The following is a 22,765-nucleotide window of genomic DNA, read 5'->3' as shown; positions in this document are numbered from 1 at the left end:
CCTGGAGGGCTCAGAGCGCGCGGGGCCGGTCCTTCGCGGACATCCGCTCCGGGGCCCCTGAGATCTGCGAGCCCGCGGGCGCGCGCACCCCGGGGCAGCGCCCGGCCGCACTCCCCTTCCGGGCTCGGGCTCGCCGCCCCACCCGGAACCAAAGTACTCAGGCAGTGGCGCCCGGGGGCCCGGTGGGGGATGGACGCGCGCCGGAAGTGACGCTCGCCGCCCGCGACAGCTGGCGACGGCCATGGCGCATATCACCATCAACCAGTATCTGCAGCAGGTGGGTTCCGCGGCTCTGCTTCCGTGTCGGCCCATAGGCAGCGGATCTCGGAGTCGGGCAGGGCGAGAAGGGTCTGCTGGGAGGGAGGGTATGGGGGCCCGCGGGCCCGTAGACCACCGGAGCCGCTGCTCCCTGCAGACCCGCCCCGCCCTTCCGACCCAACCGCAGACCCTGCCAGGACCCCTGCTCCCTTCGGATCCTCCCATAGGCCCCACCTGGATTCCGCTCCCGGCCTACCCACCCAGCCCTTAGGAGCCACTGGTCACAGCCTCCGTGTAGTTATACTGTGTTCGCCTGCAGCACTCCTCGTATCTTTTGGTAGCTATGTTTACAGTGTTTCTGACCAAGGCCGGTGAATGGTAGGAGCACGCGGCCTGTGTATGACTCTTGGTTTAGCATTAGCTTTGTCATCAAGGACCCAGGACCTTACCACCTCTCTGCTCTCGTCTGGCTGCCTTGGTGGTCTCCCCTCAGCTAGCGTATGGTAGCAGTGACTTCTGTGACCAGCACGAGAAGAATATGTTGTCTTCACACTCCCTGGCTTTCCATGAGGGAAGAAAATGTGTCTAGAAACCCTCTCCTCTACTCGAACTTCGGATCGTTTAGAATGATGTCACCCCTTGCTGCAAGGGAAACTGGGAGACCAGGGGTTGTCATTTGGGGCCTGTATTCCTGGGGCTGGGCTCTGCTGGTTTAAGGAAAGGGAAAGGGACTTGATTAACTGGGGGAGCAGTTGGTGGTGTCGGCTGCAGCTGTTAGGTCACAGCTGAAATGTCACGTGCACAGAGAGAGTTTCCTTGATGGTTCAATTCAGGAGAAGCCTTATCTTGATTGTGTGGTTTTATTTTCTTGTTAATTTCATGACAGTTTTTTCTTTTTGTTCTTTTTCTGTCTAAAACTTAGCTCCATGAAACTAATAGCCTTGTCTTTCTTGCTTTTGCACTGTGGCTCAGGAAAGTTGTTGACTGGGTGAGTGGAGGCCAACAGAAAAGGGAAGTGTGGTCAAAGGGGCAGGCAGAAAAATGTTGCCAACACGCAGGCCTCACTCTAGAGAGCAGTAGTTACTCATTGTGGACCGCCAGACTAAATTTTATTTCCTTCTCTCTCATCAAAGCACCTCTCCTCTTCGTCATGTGTTCTCAGAGGAGCACTCTGAGAATTCTTTCTTTAATTATGAGTGAGAATAGTTTGGGATGATGATAAGACTAGGAATTAGAAATTAACGATGAATGCTGTGCCATTTCTGCCTTGGAGCCAGCTGACTGTGGACTGAAACCTCTGAAATCTTGAGTCAAAATAAACTGCTAAGGGGCCGGGGATTTAGCTCAGTGGTTTCGCCGCCTGCTGCACAAGCACAGGGACCCGAGTTTGATCCCTGGTACCAAAAAAAAAAAAACCCTGCTAAGTTGGGGTGTTAGGTATTTTGTCCCAGTGACTGCAAAGCTGACTAATACACCATCATTATTTGTTTGGAAGCTCCAGTTGTCCCTTCTTCAGCACCTCTTCTGCTGGTTTCTCTGGCTCTTTAAACAGTCCCCATCCTTCTTTGAGCCTTTTCTGGTAGGCTCTTTCTTTCAGGCTTTCCCAGTTTTTTCCCTGCCTCAGTCCTGGAGTCAGCCCTTTTTCCAGGGAGCTCTGGTTCCCATTGGTGTTTCTGTGGACCTACGCCTGCCAAAGTTGCCATGGAGGCTGACTTCAGAAGGCTCGAGCTTGTGGGGCTAGAATGACTAAACCAGCTCTGGAGCCCTGCAGACCAGGATCTGGCCAGATTGTCAGTAGTGTTAGCTCTTGCCAAGGTGATGAGGGGAAGGAGAGGTCCAGTGTGTCTGCCCAGACCCGGGAAGGAGGCTGCCCACTGTCACTCTGGGCTCTGCATCATCTCATTCGTTCCTCCTGGCACTGCCACCCTGGCCAGGGGACCCCAGAGGCTCATTTCTGGCTGGACCTGGCATTTTTTCTTGTGTGGGCCCAGGACACGGGCAACCCTGTGCAGAAGAAGCAGTGTTGCCCTGTCTGGGTCACCTTCACCCTGCTGATGAGGACGCAGACACATTGAACGCGCAGCTTGATGGCTTTGTGGGGACCCTGGCCCCTCCCGGGCCCTCAGTGGCCTCCTGCTTTCGGATGACCTCCCAGGCCTGTGCAGGGCTGTGAGGAAAGAGACTTGTTCTGTGGCTGTGTTCTCTTCATGCTCGGGCCGGTGCACAGAGCGCACAGTGATGTGTGGAGCTGGTGAGAAGGGGATGCGGCACGGCCCTTAGTGGGCTGTGCCCTCGAGGCGCTGCGTGGATGTGGGGCCGGCTGGGCGGGATCTGCTGTTTCTCTGAGGGCACAAGCCTGTGGCCTGGCCTAGATGCCTGTGACGTGTCACAGAGTCATGACTTCTTCCTTGTCTCTTCCTCTGTGTTTCAACCATTCCTGCCCCTGCCCAGACAGGTTCTCACTGCAGCAATGGCCAGTGACCTCATGAGGCAGCATCAGGATTAGGACGCCAGTGTCACCACCACTGCCTCCAAGCAAAATTCAGGTGTTTTTGTTTGTTTGCGATTTTGAAATCTTTGTAATAAATCTCACAAAGGATGGTGTTCAAATATTTCTTTTTTTGTTTTTTTGAGACAGGGTTTCACTGTGTAGTTCAGGCCAGTCTTGAATTCACTATGTAGCTCAGGCTGGCCTTAAACTGGTGGCAGTCCTCCTGCCTCAGCCTCCCATGTGCTGGGATGACAGGCCTGCACCACCCCACCTGGCTTTAAAAGTTCCTTATGTTCTCTTTCTGTGTGGCTATGCTGTCATTTGGCATCTGTTTATGTGCATATGTTTCTGTTTGTGTTCAGTTATATGGCTGACTTTCTTCCATCATGTCTCTTGGCTATGTTCTTAAGGAACATGATATTGAAGCGCATGCTCAGAAACTTGCCAGCATCTCTCACTGCCTTGCAGAATGGCTCTGGGTCGATCTGCCTTTTCCTTCCTCTGTCTTCTCTGAAGTGTGAATGTGATGCATAAGCACAGACACAAATTGCGTGTTTCTTCTTGTATTTCCTTCATTCTCATACGAGAAGCAGCACTCTGTTTCCTCTCTCACTGGAGTGTAGATTCTGGGGATTGTCCCCTCTCAGCTCATGTTTTCCTCATGTGTAAGATGATGGCCTGGTGTGCCTTTGAACAGCCGTTTGGTAGTGTCCTCAACCAGTTTCCTAGATTCAAATGATAGATTAGCTGTGAGGCAAATTCCTCACCCCTGTGCTTTGGCTGAGAAGTCGGAGTCCAAGCCCTCCCTGTGTGCTGGGGCTGCTGTATGATGGGGCCATGCAGCAGGGTCTGGCAGGGGGATTCCTCTGGGTGTAGATACCACTGGGCACAGGAATGCTGGCTCAGGGGAACACCAGGTCCTGGGTTGCCTGCATCACCTTTCCCCACTAGCATGGTAGCTGTGTGTTCTTGCAGCCTTGGTCATTCTAACCACACATGGTGGCCCGGCGATCTCTCAGCTTTATGGTGCGCTCAAAAGAAACTGTACCTCGGGCATCGAGCATGGGTCTCCCCAGGCTGTGACGACTGCTGTGCAGCTCGACCCTCTCTTGTGAAGCCTGCAGCTTAGCAAGCACAGCGCTGGCCAGCCCTGCCACCCCGAGGGAAGCAGATGACACTCTCAGCGCACTGGCTTGCTCACTCTGACTTTCTGTGGGTTCTGTGTCTTAAAGGTGTTTCTTTCTGACTTACCTATCCACGTCGTATGTCCAAGAGCATCAGATCCTGGTGGGCACATAGGGAATTGTGTCTTGTCACTCGTAGCTGACACTATTTAGAGCCTTCGGGACTCTAGCCTTTTGGATGCCCTTGTTATAAATGGCTTCCTGGTCAGGGTCCCACGCGTGGGCTGGGGTGCCATTCTGTGCCTGCGTCCCAGCTACTAGGAGGCTGAGGGGAGAAGAGCGCTTGAGCCCAGTAGTGGTAGAGCAGCCTGGGCAAGGGAAGAAATCCCTATGGGCTCCAAGTTTTCATGTGTAACTTACTATTGCTCGGTTCTGTTACTATACTACAGACGCAGCTACACGCTTAGCTTCTCTTCACTCAGCAGTGCGTAAAGTAGGTCCTCTTGCCCTCCCCTGGGCGGCTCCTGTGGTCAGTTGGCCTGGCGTGTGGTCCTGTGCTGCTGCTCCCTGTGCCCACACGATCCGCACGGTCCTGCTCTTTTTTCTGCAGAGCCAAATCAGGAAGTTTCCCTGCAGTGAACCGTCTCCCCATGTACCAGTCAGCACACCAGGGACTTTCCCATCTTGCTGCGTGTGGGCCTGTTCCACTCTCAGCAGGTATCTTGTCATGTGAGCATGATGGCATTCATTTAGCCATATTCCTTTCTCTTTTATGTTTAGGTTGAGTAGATGCCTTTTGAATTTTGAATATATATTTTTTCAAGCTTTTGTTATTGCTTGCTTGATTTTAAGATGGTATCTCAGGGTGTTACCCTGGTTGGCCTTGAACTCCTGGACTCAGGCCATCCTCCTGCTTCAGCCTCCCAGTAGCTAGGAATACCCAAGCATACCACGGCACACCGCTTTTAAGCTGAGTTTTTTCATAAGCTACTCAGTATAAGTGAATTTTCAAATCTATCATTAGTGTGACTAAATAAAACTAGAATATCGCCTTTGTTAATAACCAGGTAGTGGGCCACTAACCTATCTTGCTTCTCTGGCTTTCTTGCTTTCCTTGTTTTCTTGCCTTCAGGAGACGCATTTGGAAATGAGTTTCCTGTTCCTGGCTTGAGTGTGGACATCTTGTGTCCGAGTGATCCTGGCCCCTTTCCGAGTAGGGGAGATTGATCTCTGTGGTGTGCAGCCTGTTGCTAGGTCCTGGGAGAACAGAGTGTTCTCTTTTGCTTAGGTTTTCCCTTTGGCATATTGCAGGTGTATGAAGCGATCGACACCCGAGATGGAGCGTCGTGCGCAGAGCTGGTGTCCTTCCAGCACCCTCATGTGGCAAACCCCCGGCTGCAGGTTGGTGATGCCCTGAACACCAGGCACCAGAGGGAACTTCAGGTGGCCAGTTCTCAGGTCGTTTGGAGTTAGAAGAAGACTCATATCATCGCTTTTGTTTAAAAACGTGGAAGTTCTTTATGCTTTACGCGACACCATTTCACTTACGGAGCCTGTGCCTTGCGTTCCTGCACTTAGCTTCCCTCAGAGCTCCCTGGGGTTTGGAGACCCGAGGCGTGCGCAGATCAGGGCGTCCAGCAGACAGGCCCTGGGTGTGGCTCTGTCCAGACCCGTCCCTCCTCACAGCCCTGGGAGCCATCTGTGCTGCACCTGTGTCCCCCAGTCACCACCGGGCCGTCAGTGCAGCCACAACTGCCAGCGTTGGTGTTCTTTAGGCCCAGGTGCCCAGCCGCAGGACCAGGCCAGCAAAGTGGGCTTCTGTGAGAGCATCTGCCAGCCCTGTGTGAAGGCACAGCGCCCTTGATTTAGGGTTTACGTGAGAGCCAAGCAGTGTTTTCTGTACACTGAAAGAACACCTCAGCTTGGAAGGTTACAGAGAACTCAGAGGAAGCCAGGAACAGTCTATTCAGGGCACACTGACATTTTACAAAGCCCCATTTCCTTAGGTTCTCCTATAATACTGGAGTGTGCTCCTGTCAGAGAGCAAAGTCTTATTTTGTTTTGTTTTCTTTTTCTTTTTTCTAGTACTGGGGATTGAACTCAGGACCTTGCTCTTACGAGGCGGGCATGGTGCCACTGAGCTAAATCCCCACCCCAGGGAGCAAAGTTTTTAGAAAAAACCGTGGGGCCAGGAATCTGCATGGCCCTGTCTAGACTGCAGTCCAGACCAAGTAAGGCAGCCTCTGGGGTAGTGACAGGCTTCTCTATCACCTGCACCGAGAGCCCTGGACACAGGTGCCAGGGCAACGGTGCCACTCAGGTTGGCTTGGCCAGGGCACCCCACTCCCGGGGCTGCGTGCTTCCTGTTGTGTGGTCCGTCCGGACCCGTGTAGCCTTTCATATGGCCACTGTCTGAAGCAGTTATTCCTTTATGGATTGTAGAATGTGTTTTCTTCATGTTGTCATTCTCCTCCCTCCCCTTCTTTGTGTGTGGAAATGTGTGTGTCTGCCATATCAATGAGAACTAATCTGTTCCTGGCTTTCTTTCAGTTCTCTGTAATCTATTATGTGTTTGTCAGGAGCCCCCAGAGAAAGAGAGTCTGTGTACATGGAGAGAGAGAGAAAGGGGTATGTGTGTGGTATTGCGGCTCAAACCCAGAGCCTTACCCTCCCTAGTAGTTGGACTTACAGGTGTGTGTATCCACATCTGGTGAGGGAGATGTACCACAAGGAACTGGGCTCATGGTTATGGAGGTGGGAAGTTGCCACCTCCATGCTGGCTCTGGTCCGGCCCCTGGCAGGTTGGCCAGTGCCCACCCACACTGGCTGGGACCACTGGCTCAGGTGGCATCTCAGAGGGGTGCGTCCCAGATGGCCTGGAGGATAGCCATGCGTAGTCTGACATGCCCTGACCGTGGAGGTGACACGTACATCAGCCATCACGCACTGTGGTGCTGAAAGTACCTGAAATGTGGCTGTTGGGAGGAAGAGAGCCTTAGAATTGTTGTTGCCTAGCAGCCAGGACACTGCTCCCTCCAGGAAGCTGTGGCATGCTCACTCCTAGGACAGCATCCCTGACTTGTTAGGCCTGATCATGGAAGCTACTGGGTGTCTTACTTACTGTACCCTCAGCACTTGCTCAATGAAGAGTTCCTGATTGGCTCCGAGATACTAAAAACACGTGAAAGGGGCTGGAATGTTTTCTGGACTGTGGTAGACAAAACTGAATTGTATTTGTGAGCTTCTTGTTTCCTTGAAATATTATATTGATAAACATTGTTGAAGTCATAAGCCTTTTGTAAGTGTTAAATTTTACAGTATTGCTGTGAACTGTGAAGGTTTTGCTTTTTGTTTTCCGGTATGGTGGATTGAGCCCGTGAACCCAGAACCACTGCACTGAGCTACAATCCCCAGGTCCCCTTATTTTTTTGACACAGGGTATTAGCTGAGTCACTGAGTTGCCCAGGCTCAGTTTGAATTTGCAATCCTCCTGCCTCAGCTTCCCAGCGTGGTGGTATCATAGATGTGTACCACTATGCTTGGCTAAACTGAAGTTTTAATGTTTGTCTAACTCTTTGTCTACATTGCATTCTTTCTGAACCCATTTTTTAAATTTCACTATTTTTCTTATTAATCAGATGGCTTCTCCAGAAGAGAAATGTCAGCAAGTTTTGGAACCCCCTTATGATGAAATGTTTGCAGCTCATTTAAGGTAATACAGTGGCGAAGCACAAAAACACAGCTGAAAATGACTGAGCTGAGTAGGAATTTCACCTGCCAGCATCTTATGTTGGAAAGGGTGAATATGTGACTCTGGAAAAGTAGGAAAGTGCATTTGTGATCTGATGTTGGTAAAGAGAAAGCTTTGTGTGGCTGCTGTATCCTGCTGTAGAGAGGCCCTGGATGTTTACCACACAGACTGGGCCATGGTCTTTATCACAGAGGGCGGGGCCTGGCAGAGGACTTGCCTCCTTCACAGAACTGTGGTTTATTTGTTGTTTATGTATTTGTCTGTACTGGGGCCCGAACCCAGGTAGGCAAGTGCCCTTCCACTGAGCTCCATCCCCAGCCCTTTTTTATTTTAACACAGGGTTTTGCCAAGTTGCCCAGCCTGGCCTCAAACTTTGTTCCTCCTGGCTCAGCCTGCTAAGTAGCTGGGATTACAGGCATGCATCACCGTACCTGACTAAGTGTGTTTGTTTTTAACCTCTTTGCCTTGCTGGGAAAGAAACTGGAGTTGAGCAAAGCAAAACAGCAGCAACAGCGCTGTGTTTTGTTTTTGTTTTTGTTTTTAACCCTGGTGCGAGGGGTCGAGCCCAGTGTGGTGCCTGCTGAGCAGTTCTGCCACCACCAAACTGTGTCCGCCACCCATGATGACTGCTTTCACTGCACTTTATACCTGCGGTTTTCACCTCTAGAGCCTCAGCCCAGCAGGGCTTTGTGTCCCGGAGCCCTGTGGTCTGGCTGCTCTCCTGCCCGCATGCCTGTTGTGTTGCAGAGCAGGCTGGATGTGGGCTGGGGTGGTTGTGGGCAGGGAAGCCCCACAAGCCTGAGAGTCTTTGGGAGACCTGGTGCCCTATGTCCCTTGAGCATGAGCACCTAGCTCTGTGCAGCCCTGTGGGTGTCAGGTTAGAGGGTGAACTGACTGGCTCTACCTCTCAGGACACTTGGGCTGGCCCCAGCACAGCATTCGGGCTGTGTGTGCAACCTGTCCGTGGTGCTCAGTCCTGCTGGGACAGCTCCTCTGGATCCTGGTGGGGGTCTTAACATGCTGTGTGGGATTTCACCACACATCATCCTGTGTGGGCCCATGCAGTCGTGTGTGTCCTCCCCTACACCTTTTGCTGCCTGCCCAGTAGAGCCCCAGCTTTCCCTCCAGGCCCAGGGAGAATTGAGGTGTCTGCAGAACTGAGCTATGTGACCGACATGGTTGCCATCTGGGTTTTCTTTCTGACGCCACTCATTGGTGGTGACGTCTGTCTTCCAGGTGCACGTACGCAGTGGGGAACCATGACTTCATAGAGGCATACAAGTGCCAGACGGTGATAGTCCAATATCCTTTGTCACATGTGAAGATGTGCAGGGGCGACAGGGACAGTGGGCTACTGGGGCTCAAGACCTTGAAACATTGGGCTAGTTATTCAAACCTGCCATTAGAAGAACTGAATGTACTGGAAGGGAGACTCATGTTAGCTGTTTCGTTGGGCAGCTGAGTTTGCATGGATCTTAAGATGCATCCAGTTACTACCTGGCAGGGAGGACCACTGGCTGAGAGGGTGGTTTCCATTTCACTCTTTGGAGAAGAATCACACTCGATTGCCTTTAGGGCATTAAGTCTAGTTTGCGGGACTGGCTCATTCCTGGGGTGAAGCATCTGAAGTCCAAGCCTCATGGATGTAGTGGATGGAGGCACATGTCCTCATTCCAGGGTCACTGAAGCCTTTGTGAAGCCATGTCCTACCACGGGAGCAGATAACTGACAGTCGAGGGCTTGGGCCCTCATCAGGGACTGCTGTGTTTGTATGTGGCTAGATCATAGTGTGCTTTTGTAAGACCATCTTGTTGGAATACACCCAGAAGAGAGTGGGTTACTAGGCAAATCTTGGAATCCAAGGGTTCTAGAGTCAATGAAATAAACTTTAAACTACAGATTCTGAAGCACTTAAAAATAATTGTGACCGTCTGGGCTCAGAGAGACCAAACAAATTTTAAAGTCTGGTGAGACAGTCTCACTTGGGGAAGTACATATGAAAGAACATACAGTATTTAGTACATGTAGACTTAGTGGTGCCCAGATATTTCAGTGGGGACTCAGCCCTTGTGTTGAAGAACGCCCTGCTGTGGCGACACTTGAGCTCTTGGTGAGCCACGCATACCCTCAAGTGTGGGGCCCTGCGCTCTGCTCACATCGTCTGCATCCTGGCTGAGCACTGTGACTTGCCTTCCTTAACCCTGCACGTCCTTCCTGCGGGCATTTCAGGCCCACAAGGAGGAGAACTGGTGAGTGTGCCTGAAAGCAGCTAGAAATTAGCAAGTGACATTTTTTTTTGGTGTCGGGGATCAAACTCGGGACCTTGTACTTTTGAGGCAGGTGGCGGAACCACTGAGCTAAATCCCTGGCCCAGCAAGTGACATTTTTTAAAAAACAGAGCTTTGTAAAATTTTGTTTTAAAGGTGTGTTACGTTTTTTATGTGGATATTTAATACAAAAGTATGTTGGCATATGATAGTACCAACACAGCTAATAGAATTACGGTAGCTATGTAAATTTAAGTGGCAGATCAGCCAGGTTATTTGCAGTGTTTCCGTATGAAGGTGTTTTTGTTTTTTTGGTACCGGGGATCGAACTCACGTCCTTGTACTTGCCAGGCAGGCGGCGGAACCACTGAGCTAAATCCCCGGCCCTGTATGAAGTATTTTTATTTCAGCACTCTCATGCCCCTAAGTATTGATTAAAAACTATTTTTTCTTTCACTTGTCAATTTTGAGCTTACTTTTTGTTTTAAACTTCAGATAAAAAAGGTAGACCAACTACAGTTCATTTGATATGCGTAATAGTTGGGTTATTTAAAATTCTTTGACAAACTACTGGGTTTCTTTGTTCGTTTCGTTTGTTGGTTTTTGAGACAGGGTCTTGCTGTGTAGTTCAGGCTGGCCTTGAATTTACCTCGTTCCTCCTCCTTCAGCCTCCTGAGTGCTGCGATTACAGGCATGTGCCAGTATGCCCGGCTCCTACTTTTTATTTTTAAGATTCATGGTTTACTAACAAACTGTTAGCATCTAAGTTTTGTTTATACCAAAACGGCTGAGGGCCTTTTACACACAGCCCGGCCCTTTTTCCTTGCCGAGTGGACACTCTGCTTACACACAAGAAGTCCTGTGTAGCCCTGGATGTACAGAAGGCTGTCTTATGGCATGGTGCACGTTACACTCTGGTTCCTGTTAGGAAACCTGAATACCACATGATTCTACACAGGGCTGTTTGTGGGTGGTGGGGTGTGGGAGGGAAGAGTGGTGTTCCAGGAGCCCGAGGACCCCTTAGGGTCCACACAAGGTCGGGCCAGTGTGTGGAGCTGGCAGTGGGTCCAGCCTCAAGCTTGGCTACGGAGCCGGCTGCAGCCTGCCCAGGTGGAGGGCGAGGAGTAGACGCCTGGTGGCAGTGCTCTGCCACCCCGTGCTGGGGTTCTCCTTGCATGCCTCATCGTATGTGTTCTTTGTCTGCAGGGCTCTCCCTGTCATGTATGCGGTGGCCCTAGACCTTCGAGTGTTTGCCAATAATGTAAGTCTGATCTCCTCACATGTTGTTTTAAGACTGAAGCTCAGTCACTACTGCTTCGTTTCGTGTTTTTCTTCCCCAAAGTTTCCAAGAATGAGTGGGACTTGGGATGTATCTGGCATGGGAGCCAAAGAACAGGAGGTGGCTTGGCCAATTGTTCCTCCAGGTTGATGCCAACGGCTTTGCTCAGATTTTCACCCTGTGGTGAAAAGAGGCAGGTGTTCTGCAGCCAGGTAACCACCTGTGGCCCAGACATATGCGTGAAGGGTGGAACCACTCTCTTATTGGCCAGATGTGGCCTGTCCCTCCTGAGGCCCTGGAACGTGATGCAGATTCAGGAAGCAGGAAGGCTTTTGTGGCAGAAAGGAAAAAAGCCATGGATTTTATGGAGGCAGCTTTCCCTTGGGGTCAGCATAAACTGGTGCGGAGCTGTGGTTTCCCTGTTTTTGTTCTTGGATCCCCTACAGCTTTAAAAATGATGATAGATTTCTGAATCTGGATCTGATGGAGAAAAGAATTCCCTCTTTGCCCCTGTGCTCTGGTTTGAAGCCCTTTGGTGAGAGCAGAAGTGCTGGGACTCTGAGTGCAGTGGGTTTCCTGTCCTGTCTCTTGGGGACCGGGTGCTGGGGAACCCCAGACCTGGAGTTGTCTTCAGGCCAAAGCAGAGAGCTCCAGGGAATGCAGGCCGGTGGACGGCGCTCCTGCCCGACTCAGGTACTGCACCACAGGCCCTGTTGGCAAAGGAAGGGCTGCAAGCTGGGGCCTCTGCTCTCCCAAGAGCTGAGTCGGCAGAGACCTGGGGCAGCAGCAGGAACAGCGTAACACCTGGGTGTTGAGCATGTGCTGCAGTGGAAAGTCTCTGAGCACACCGCGGACCGGGAAGTCTCAACTTTTTGAGTTGTGAATGAGAAAAGATGTTTGACAGACTCTAGTGCTGGGAAGACAACAGCTGTTGGAATTACCTGCCCAGGATTTTATAGTGACCATCATGCCAGGTGTGGTGGCACATACCTGTACTCCCAGCCAGTCGGGGGCTGAGGCAGGAGGACTGCAAGTCCAAGGCCAGTCTGGGCACCTTAGTGAAATCTTACAGATGGAGATACAGTTCAGTGGAGAGCACCCCTTGCATTGATCCCTAGTACCAAATAAAAAAAATTAACCATCTTAAAAATGCTTCAGTGAGCAATATGAACATGCTTGAAACATGTCAAGTCTCAGGGAGAAAATAGATATAAAAAAGAACCAGATGGAAATTTTAGACTGAAAAGAGTGTAACTGAGGACCCTAGAGAACTTTCATTTCCATCATATCCTTTTATATTTACATAGTTGACATTTTCACTGGGAAAAACTTAAATATTCATTTAAAATAACCACGATAAAGCTTTTCCGTGGTAGGGTCACTGATTTTTATAATAAAGCTAACTATATTTCCAGGAGAGACAGAAAGTGATAGGAAGAGGGCGTGTGTATCTGAAGTTTCTGATGCTTAGCTGTCGCAGAGACCTCTGGAGTCTGTGGCTTCTGCACGGACTCCACTCAAGGGGGTGTTCTGTTGGAAGCACCGAGGACATTTGTGGACCGGAGTCAGTCTTTAGGGAAAGGGTATTTTGTACCCTTTTCAGATCATTGTAGACGATTCTTTTTGGAAACTATATCAAAACTCCAGGAGGCAGTCTTTTAAAAGTTACAGTGTGGCCTCCCAAGCACAGCAGTGAACCTTTTGGCATTAAAATCCGTGGGTGTGTCCATGTTGAGTGGATCTTTTACCTGTGCAGGGCCTTGTGGTATCGCTGGTCTCTTTCTCTGTGCAGGCCGCTATCACAAAATACCATGAACCCCAGTCTCTCACTGGATGGAGGGCACAGGTGTTTGCTGAGGGCAGTGAGATGGGGTGTGGCCAGAGGCCTGCACACCTCCCCTGCCCCATGGGCACAGACGTCAGCACAGTGGAGAGTGGCCCAGGGTTGTCGTGATAGTGGCTGTCACCACATGGGCTGTTGGCAAGAGCAGGGCTCGGAGAAGACATGTTCGTTCTTTAACCAAGATGATCTGAAAAACAATAGTCGCACTTAGTAACAATGTAAATCCCAGAAGGTTTTGTTTCAAGGGCTCTGACTGCCACTGTAAGAGAAAGGAAGCGAGAGACGAGGTGAGGAAGCCACCCAATGGCGCAGGGTGCAGGCAGTGCGCCACAGCTGCGGACAGGTTGGGGTGAAGTGGGCACTGCTCATGGGTTAAGGAGTGTTTATGTACTAGCTGATGTCTCCGAAAGCTTTTGGGACTCCAGTGCTTAGTTTTACCCATTTTTGCTTTCAAAAGTAGCTGTTTTTATGTTCTGTAGGCTGATCAGCAGTTGGTAAAAAAAGGAAAAAGCAAAGTCGGGGACATGCTGGAGAAAGCCGCCGAGCTGCTGATGAGCTGCTTCCGAGTCTGCGCCAGTGACACGTGAGTGTGGTTTGCACCCTGCCTGCCAGGGTCAGCCCTCTGTCCTCGGCCTGTTGCCGACGTTTGTTAGGTGCACGTACCTCACCGTGCTTTTTCTGGAAGAAGACAGTTGTCTTGCAGCTGTGCTCCCTGCGCCTGGCACTTCCTGGTGCGGCTCTGGGCCCTCACATTACCGTCCTCTGCGCTGTGTGAGCCACGTGGCTCTGGCGGCAAGCCCACCGAGCGAACCTTCCTGTCTCAGACCCGGTCCAGCTTGCAAGGGTGCTGGATGGAGATTGTTTTTCCAGGCCAGCCTCTCCCTGGAACACAGTGCTCTTGTCCTTGAGCTAGCTTTGCTGTGTCTTCAGCTTGCGGTAGCTTGGCTCTGCGCCTCCTGCTTCATTTTCTTTTCTTCCTCTTTAGGGTCATGGAGCTTCTTAGATGTGTAAGTTGATGGCATTATATTAGATTTTAAATGTTAAAGTCTTAACATCCTTTTATTTTTATCTTTCTCCTCATTTTGAGTAACTTGTATTGATCTGCTTGTAAGATGGCTGATCTTAGCTGCCATATTTATTTTTCAGTTCTAGATTTTGTCTGATTCTACTTTAGAGTTTACATCTTTTTCCTAAAACTCCAGCTCTTCACCCATTCTATAATCACACTTATTTGATTATGAGATATAGGAAAGTATGTGTGTAGAGTTTTATTTTTCCTGGGTTCTTTTGTGATGCAGTCTAACTTGCCTGGGCTGGCCTCAAATTGATGTGTGATCCTCCTGGGTAGCTGGGATACAGAGATGTGCCACCGGCGTGCTCAGAAATACTAAACATCTAAAGCAGAAACCTGCAGTTCTCAGAAACTCATCCAGCTTTGCATCTTCCTCTCCCCTTTCTTCCCTACTCAGCTCCTGTATTAGTTACTTTTCTCTCATTGCTGAGACAAAATACTGAACACCAAAAGTTGGAAGGGAAGGGTTTATTTAGCTGACAGTTCATAGACGTTTCAGTCCATAATCAGCTGGCTCCAAGGCAGGGATGGCAAACAGGGATGGCAGAGGAGAAACAACATGGCGCGCACAAGGTAGCAATGGCAACAAGAGAGTCTAACAGCGTCTCTCTGCCCCTTTTGTCTTATTCACACTACTTAGGGCAGTAGCACTCATACCCTTAATACTAGTGCCCTCGAGCCTATTGCATTATGAATCAATTCCAGCTTCACACACTCCAGATCAAGCCTATGACCACAAGAGGCTTTAGGGGTACGTCTAGATCCAAATGGTAACAGCTCCCTTCAGAACATTCCAGACACACCTGGACTTGAGAAAATCAGTTCCCATTCTGAGGAGCTTCCCACTGAACTTCTCCAAGAGCTCTTTCCATTGTCTGGGCGTCCTTGGCCTTCCCCACTGTCCCCACATGAATGAGGGTCTCAGCTCTCTCCAGGCCTCTCCCAGCTAGCGCCATGGTGAACGGGCTTTTTTTCCATAACCTTTCACAGTGCCCTGCCTTTCTTCACTGGACGCTGGGGATCTGATGTTCATCCGTTGCAGAGTGCATGAGGGCTGGGTCTCTTCCGGCATCATGTCCCTCACAACAGAATAGCTTGATGAATGTTTCAGGCGAACACTGGAAACTTTGGAGCTGAGAACTCCCTCACAGCAGTGGTCTCTGTGACCTTTGATTAGGAGGTGGCTTCCCAGCATGGGACCAAAAGCACAGGAACTGGAGGGAAGCATCAGCTAAGTTGGACTTCATCAAGACCAAATACTGGTGTTTAAAGGACATGAGCAAAAAGTGAAAAGCAAATGTAGAATGTGCAGAATATATTTACAAATAATATATCTGATAACAGTCTGGTGTCTGGAATATAAGAAGGACTATTACAACTGAGCAGTAAAAAGACAAAGCAATTTGAAACCAGGCAAGGACTTGATACTCAGGTCCATAATCACATGAAAAGGTGCCCAGTGCCAGGCAGGCCAGGACCAGCAAGCCACACATCTTGCCCCTTGGAGTGGCCATGGGCAGAGACTCGGTACTGCAGGAGAGAAACTGGAGCCTCACGCCCTGCTGGTGGGGGTGGAGTCCTCGGAGAGCTGGACCTGGAGCCACGTGGGGCCCCGGCAGTGCCGCTTCTGGGTCTGGACCCGGAAGACAGGAAAGCCAAAGGAACACATCTGTCCCTGGGGGCTTCACCTGTCTCAGGTCTCCAACAGAGGTCCCTGTCCCTGGTGCCAGCCAGGTTGCAGATGCCAGGCAGCATGTTACGTTCGTATGGTGTCCTGTCTGTGTGCTTCCTGCTGTCTGATTTCCCCGTGACTCCTTGGTGCGGGTAGAACGGTGCTCTCGTCTCCCTTTACACTCACGGTGAGGAGACCTGGAGGCAGCAGGGGTCCTGCTCCAGCCACAGCACCGGTCAGGGAAACACAGCTCATGAGAGAGCAGCACAGCAGCTATCGGCAAGGCACTCTGCAGCTGGATTTAGCTTTATGATGAGTGCAGCTTGCTGCCAAGGAGCAGTGTTGCTGCCAGGGCTAGAGCTGCGTTGCCCGCACACTTGTCTGTGTCGCGAGACTGCATGCTTTGGCCAGCCGTCTCCCACAGAGGCAGGGAGGAAGTCTGGCCGCCTTGGATCTGTCTCCTCAGTGTGTCATCGTGGACAGTGTGACGTTGGAAAGGCCTCACAGTGGCGACCCAGGACTCCAATCCTGTGCACACTGCTGTGCGCACTCGTGCAGATCTTCTGCTGTCTCCCTCGTGTCCATCCCTCTCTTCACCTCAATTTCTTTTTTCTTCCCCCTTGAAAATGTATTTCAGGGTCAGTTGCAAACATCGATGTCCGCTTTCCTCCAACCACACAGGCCATTACTCCGTGTTTGTGGAGCTTTGACCCGTGCGCCACCTATGCAGCCTCCCGGCCCTGTGAAGGCACGGCCTCTTGTCGCCCCTTGCAGTCAGGACCTGGCCATCGCCCTCTGCACGAGTGTCCTAGGTGACTTCGTGCACGTGACCCTGCCAGTGTGCCTGTGTTCTGTCCGTATCTCCCTCGCATCCTCCTTGGCTGTTCACAAGCCCACTCTCAGGATGGGAGGAAATGTGCCGTGGCCACGCCCATTTGTCTACACCGCCCCGCGGCAGAGCAGGCTGTGTCCAGCTGGTGCAGCCCATGGAGCACCCGGATACGCAGCTGGGGTGACACTTTCTGTGGTGATCTTTTATATTTTTTAAATTTACCTATTTGATAAAACATCTTTTTTTGTAACAGTATTTTATTTAGTGAATAGGGCGCGAGCTGTGGCACTTAATCTCAAGATAGTAATTGTTAGGCAGTTCATTTTGTGACTTAGGAAGTTTTCATTTCCTCTATAACTTCAGAAACATCATTTTCCCACAGCCGTGCTGGCATTGAGGACTCGAAGAAGTGGGGCATGCTGTTTCTTGTGAATCAGTTGTTCAAGATCTACTTTAAGGTAACATTCCAGTTCTCTCTCTTGTCGTTTCTGTTCTGACCAGCTGGCTGCCCTGACACAGCTCGGGGTGAGCACAGCCGCCTTTGTCATCCTCAGAGCTCATGGTTGCCTAGGAGCGCCTCCCCCCTGCCTCCCACCTGCACTGCGGCTTTGTCACCTGGGGTTGAGCACAGGGGCTCTGGTAAAGCGACCAGTCCCCCCACCCCCACTCCGGTACAGGCAGCTCCCTCGGAGCCTTTTGTCCTGGCTGATACCAGCTCTGTGAAAGTGCAGGTGTAGAGGTGGCCGGGTGCATAAAGATCATTTTTGAGGCACAAGGTTGCATGTCAGGGCAGGGCCTCTCCTCACCGGTGTGGCCACTAGCCAGCCTTGGTTGTATTCTGTTGTTAAATTTGGAGGGCTGAGAGGCACACTCTTGGTAAAGCTGTCGCTTCTGTTTGTCCTTCCCTCTGCCCGTGGATCTGGTGTGTGCCTCAGATCAACAAGCTGCACTTGTGTAAGCCCCTCATCCGTGCCATCGACAGCTCGAACCTGAAGGACGACTACAGCACAGCGCAGAGGGTCACATACAAGTACTATGTCGGGCGCAAGGCTATGTTTGACAGCGACTTTAAGCAAGGTGTGTTGTCCAGCTCAGAGGAGTTGGGTAGTGTCTGAGAACAGCACTGTCTCTTCCTTAGTGGAGGTGGTGCACGTGTGGGCGGAGACACCAGAGTTGATGAAATCAGAAACTGTTTGAAGGTTCTTAATCCATGCTCGTCCCCAGGACACAGGCCAGTCTTGGGGTGATGGTAATGGTCTTCCTTATCTTTCTTTTCTTTAGTCTTTTCCAGTACTGGGGATCGAAGGCAGGGCCTTTGCACTGAGTCACATCCTCAGCCCTTTTCTACTTTGCATTTTGTGACAGGGTTTCATTAAGTTGCTGAGCTGCCCAAGCAGGGGTCACACTTGTGATGGTCCTGCCTCAGCCTCCTCGGGAGTGGGGACGCCAGGTGTGTGTCATCACGCCTGGCTTGTGGTGCTCGTTTCTGAGTGGAGTGACTGTCTCTTTGCTTTGGGCTCCCTAAAACCCTGGTGGGAGGACTCAGCAGGCAGCAGGGAGTGTGCTGGGCCTTGGTCCTGGCTGGTGTTTGTGGCTTTCCAAAGAGCCAATGTGGTGCCGTCGTGGCTGCACGGTTGCCTCAGTTCATGCTGGCAGCTCTGCAGCCCATAGAACCAGTGTTGTCTTTGTCACCTTTTGGTTGGCAGCAGGGGCTGTATGTTTGTGCTCCTCGGTGCACTCGGCCAGACTCTCAGGCTTGCCACTTGAGCTGTTCATGGACCAAACACCCCTCAGGTGTGGGAAGCCAGCAGCAGAGACCCGGGGCCATGCAGCTGCCCGCCTCTGCTGAGGGCTGGGCTCTCTGTGGGCAGAAGCAATTGCTAACCAGTGTTTTACTCTTGGGCTTACACAGACTGACTTTTCAGGTTTTCTCACAAAATCTTTAGTAGATGTCAGGCTTTTCAAGTGGGGCCTTCCTTGGTTTTTACCCCCTCTCCTTTTCCCTCTTCACAGAAGGCATAAGGCAGATGCTTTTAAATTAAATCCCATTGAAGTCCACCAAGGTGTCAGTGTGGTTTTCCTCAGCAGCTGAGTGGTGTGTGTGAAGACCTGGCACACCAGGCACGATGTGTTGGGGTTGGTGCCCTAGAGCCAGAGTTCTGAACCTTCGGAGCTAAAGGCACCTTCCAGTCTGTCCGCCCAAATCTGATTTTCTTGTAAAAGATGCCACTGTCCCTCCCTGACTCTCGCTGGCTCAGTGGCTCTGGCCTTGGTGTCCTGTCCCTGGCAGCCCCAGGGACTTGGATTTCCCAGCTACCACTGGGAATTCCTGCAGTCCTGGAATGCATCCAGGTGGGTGAGATGCTGTGAAGAGTGGAATGATTTCAGCTCTTTCCAGTAACTTTTTTACATTACATATGTAAAGAATATTTGGGGCATCTCAGCTCTTTGTTACACATTTTCATTAATTCATAGCTTCAGAGATTCATGCCCCTCTAGATATTTTTGTTTCCAAGCAAAATGTGGTTTGATGCATTTCCCAAACCCTGAGGGACAGCAGTCACACCCTGCATTGACAGTGTTGGTGCTGCCCAGTGACAGGACACCCTCAGGGCTGGTGGACACGCAGCGCGGCCCTGCCTTGTGCTGGCAGTGCCCAGGTGGCCCGCATGGAGCCTTGCAGGTCTGTGCTCTGCAGGCAGTAGAGTTAATCTCTCGAGGAAGATCTGTTTTGTGTTGCGAAGTCCGTCCAGTTGCGGTCCCTTTGACACGAGGGAGCCTTGCAAGTGTGGGCAGGATGGGAGCAGGAGGGTGGTGCCCGGGGCCGGCTGCGCTGGCTGACGTGTGTGCTCGCTCGGCAGCCGAGGAGTACCTGTCTTTCGCCTTCCAGCACTGCCACCGCTCCAGCCAGAAGAACAAGAGGATGATCCTCATCTACCTGCTGCCCGTGAAGATGCTCCTGGTGAGCGGCTGGTCCTCCTCTGCAGCTCTGTCACCACGAGGAAGGCCAGGGTCCTGGGGCTGCGGCTGGACAGCGTGCAGAATGGAGAGCGTGTGAGCAGCCTCCCTCTGTGCCTGGCCGTCGGCCCTTCCAGGAGAGCGGTGCTTGTGTCGGTGCTCTTGAAAGTAACTCTCTGAAGCTGAGCTTCCGTGCTGTGTACATTTCTCCCTAAAAGCCTAAACCCATAGTGTTGGGTTAACCAGGAAAGGAAACTGGCCTTGCAGCCTGTCTGTAGGTGTCTCATGTGGTCCCCAGAATTCAGTCCGATACTCAAGTAGGAAAGCCGCATAGTTGGTCAGTCGGCTGCCAGAGCCTCACCCCAGTGGAGCTGCTTTTCTCCCACCCCAAACTAACAACTAGTGAATGAGGATGGGATCATGCCCACATGTGGCTGGGCTGGCCACCTGCCCGGGGCTTGAATTCTCCTCCCTGATTCTTCTGGAACACCTGGGTGTTTCTTACCCCCGCCTCCTGTGCGTGTGCTCTGTTTCTCACACCCGTCCTGTGGTGAGAAGGTCCTGATCAAGGGCCCAGCCACCAAATGACGGAACCCCGTGTACTGGTTTTCCAACTCCCGGGCCAGCACTGTTTCTTTCCCCTGGCATCCTCTCCGCTTCTGGGATTCTGACTCCCTGGTAAGGTCACTCTGGAGCACCCCTCGTCTCTGCAGGGCCACATGCCAACCGTGGAGCTGCTGAGAAAGTACCACCTCATGCAGTTCGCTGAGGTGACCAGAGCTGTGAGGTGAGTGTTTCCCCTTTCCCCGGGAGGCAGTGGGGGCTGCAGGGCGTGAGGACCGGTGCTCACACACGCCCGTTTCCTCTGCTGTGCCCAGTGAGGGCAACCTGCTGCTGCTGCACGAGGCGCTGGCCAGGCATGAGACCTTCTTCATCCGCTGCGGCATCTTCCTCATTCTGGAGAAGCTCAAGATCATCACCTACAGGAACCTCTTCAAAAAAGTGTTAGCTGCTGGGGCCCCGGTGGCGATGCTCCTTGCCCTCCCTTTGTCCCACCGTCTGTGTCCTGGGAGGTCAGACGCGGCCCGGCAGGCCCTGGGAATTAAGCTCCTGCAGGGGCAGGTCTTCTGCGTAGTGTGGATCATCTGTCACACGTAGCGAGCAGCAGTGGAACCCCAGGACACTCCAGTAAGGTGCATCCTCACTTCCGAGCTAGTAACGTGTGAAGGGATAGGCACCTTGACTCACTGAAGTACTCAGTAAGTGTAAAATGTAAGCTGCTTGTCCTAGCAGGTTTTTAAAATGGTCAAAATTCTGTTTAGTAGCTCCAATTTCTGCAGCGCATGAGTAAGCAGTGGGACCTGTCTTTATTCCTTCATGAAAAGCTGTGGTTTCCCCTGGCTTGCCTTGGGCCCCTCTTGGTGGTACCCATGTGGCCTCCAGGCATGTCTGTCGAAAGTACCTTACCAGAGAGCAAGGGATGAGAACAGATGCCATAGGCAGAGACTGTCTCTGGAGTGCACCTCAACTCATAGCAGCCCTTGCTCTACAAGACACACTCAGACAGGCACAAGATCCTGATCCTGGTCAGTCACGCAAATATGAGACCACATCAAGTCCGAGGCACTTGCTGAACACGAGTTCAGGTCCAGGCCGGTCTGATCAGCAGCTCTTCTACTCCTCTTCATATGTGGTTTTGTGGGGAATTCCCAGCTGTCTTATCTGTCATTCCTGCTGTAGTAGTTGGCCATCTGTTCTTGGGTGTAGCCAATCAGCTTCTTTGTGTGTTGCTCTCAGAGTTCTTGAAAACTCCTTGCCTTGGCTGCCAGTCCACTGTGATGTCATCGCGCACTTGACACAACTGACGCCATGTTCCTTACAGTGACTCTACCCCTCTCCCAGGTACTTGCTACTCAGAACCCACCAGCTGTCCCTGGATGCCTTCCTGGTGGCCCTGAAGTTCATGCATGTGGAGGATGTGGACCTGGACGAAGTGCAGTGCATCTTGGCAAACCTGATCTACATGGTGGGTGCGCCCTGCCAGGGCCTTTGGCTGTGGGAAGTTGTTTCTGATGGAGCTGACTTTATCCAGGGAATGCCACTGAAGCCCTCGAGGGGCGTGGCTTGAGCTCTGGGTCCCCATAGTTTCCACCCTCTGACTCAGTAGGCAGCATGTGCTGACCTCCTTCTCTCCCCAGGGCCACATCAAGGGCTACATATCCCATCAGCACCAAAAGCTAGTCGTCAGCAAGCAGAACCCGTTCCCTCCACTGTCCACCGTGTGCTGATGTGGAGTCCATGGAAGAACAGCCCCTGAGCCTGGATCCCTGTCCCAAAGCCAGTCTGCCCTGTGCCTCCTGAGCCTCACTGTGGCTGGAACCTCCCGGTGCTTTCTTGGGGTGCCAGGATGCCTCTGCCAGCATGCCCCAGTGTCCTGGACCCTCCTGAGTCACCGTGATGGCATCAGCCTTGTGAAGCCGCAGGCACCCTTTTCCCAGGAGTGCGGCGGCTGCTGACCCTGGGGAGGCCAGGGCAGCAGTTCATGTGGGCGATCTTTGTAACTTTTAGTAGCTCTTTCTATAAAGAAAGGTATTCTGAATTTATACTTATGGCATGTTCTTTTCTATTATCTTCTAGGATACTTCTGTATTTATATATTAAATCTGAGCCGTTTATGTGATTGGAATACTTGGTTAATTTAAGGCTTCTTTGTAAAAGCAGCCTTGAGTCTGATACAGATTTTCCAGATTTGATAGCTTGGCGGGATCAGTGTGGTCAAGCTGAAGACAGCGCCCAGGCTGGGTGGCCGACATGGCAGAGGCTCAGGGCTGGGGTCAAGACATCACCCTGCAGCTGTGTGGGACCCTCGCCACTTCCAGACTCGGTCGTGTTGGGTCAGGGCTTCGGCAGGAGGCTTCGGGGAACAGTGCAGCCAAGCCCTGGGAGTTTTCAGCCTTTTCAGAGTGGGCATTTCCCCGCGCATGAAACATCTGCTTAGAAGCAAACCACTTTCACTCGTCCTGCAGACTGACCAAGCTCAGAAGCCGCGTGTCTCGTCGTGGGGAGCCGCTGCTGTACGGAGTGGGACCCACCGCACCTGTCTGCACACCACTGCCCCTGGCTGCGGCTCCTCCTGCCTGCCAGCCCCTCCAGCTGCTCCTCCCGGGCTGAGCTTGTTTGACCACACTGGCAGGTAGAGGGAGGCCAAGCCAAGTGGG

At 51.8% G+C, this 22,765-nt stretch overlaps 1 protein-coding gene across 3 annotated transcripts; it reads left to right on the top strand.

The window, feature by feature from the left end:
* Positions 1–122: 122 nt before the first annotated feature.
* On the top strand, positions 123–22,227 carry Pcid2 (PCI domain containing 2). 3 transcript variants are annotated; one of them, XM_004858507.4, is made up of 14 exons: positions 123–277; positions 5,185–5,274; positions 7,512–7,585; positions 8,861–8,926; positions 9,832–9,873; positions 11,098–11,152; positions 13,493–13,596; positions 16,972–17,047; positions 17,525–17,666; positions 19,451–19,551; positions 20,261–20,334; positions 20,426–20,551; positions 21,450–21,573; positions 21,746–22,227. In XM_004858507.4, exons 1-14 carry the CDS (start codon positions 242–244, stop codon positions 21,833–21,835), a joined length of 1,200 nt encoding a protein of 399 aa, XP_004858564.1. In that variant the 5' UTR covers positions 123–241; the 3' UTR covers positions 21,836–22,227. The 3 variants fall into 3 exon arrangements, with proteins under 3 accessions (XP_004858564.1, XP_087049298.1, XP_087049299.1); XM_087193172.1 differs by lacking the exons at positions 8,861–8,926; positions 9,832–9,873; XM_087193173.1 differs by lacking the exons at positions 123–277; positions 5,185–5,274; positions 7,512–7,585; ... (2 more) ...; positions 11,098–11,152; positions 13,493–13,596 and adding an exon at positions 15,150–16,784.
* Positions 22,228–22,765: the final 538 nt, after the last annotated feature.

This window comes from Heterocephalus glaber, unplaced genomic scaffold, assembly GCF_053883595.1.
Source record: "Heterocephalus glaber isolate CG9 unplaced genomic scaffold, H.glaber_assembly_v1.0 deba00001579, whole genome shotgun sequence".
In the NCBI taxonomy this organism is placed as follows: Eukaryota; Metazoa; Chordata; class Mammalia; order Rodentia; family Bathyergidae; genus Heterocephalus; species Heterocephalus glaber.
Note: the sequence above shows the minus strand (reverse complement) of the source record. Positions and strands in the feature narration are given on the sequence as shown.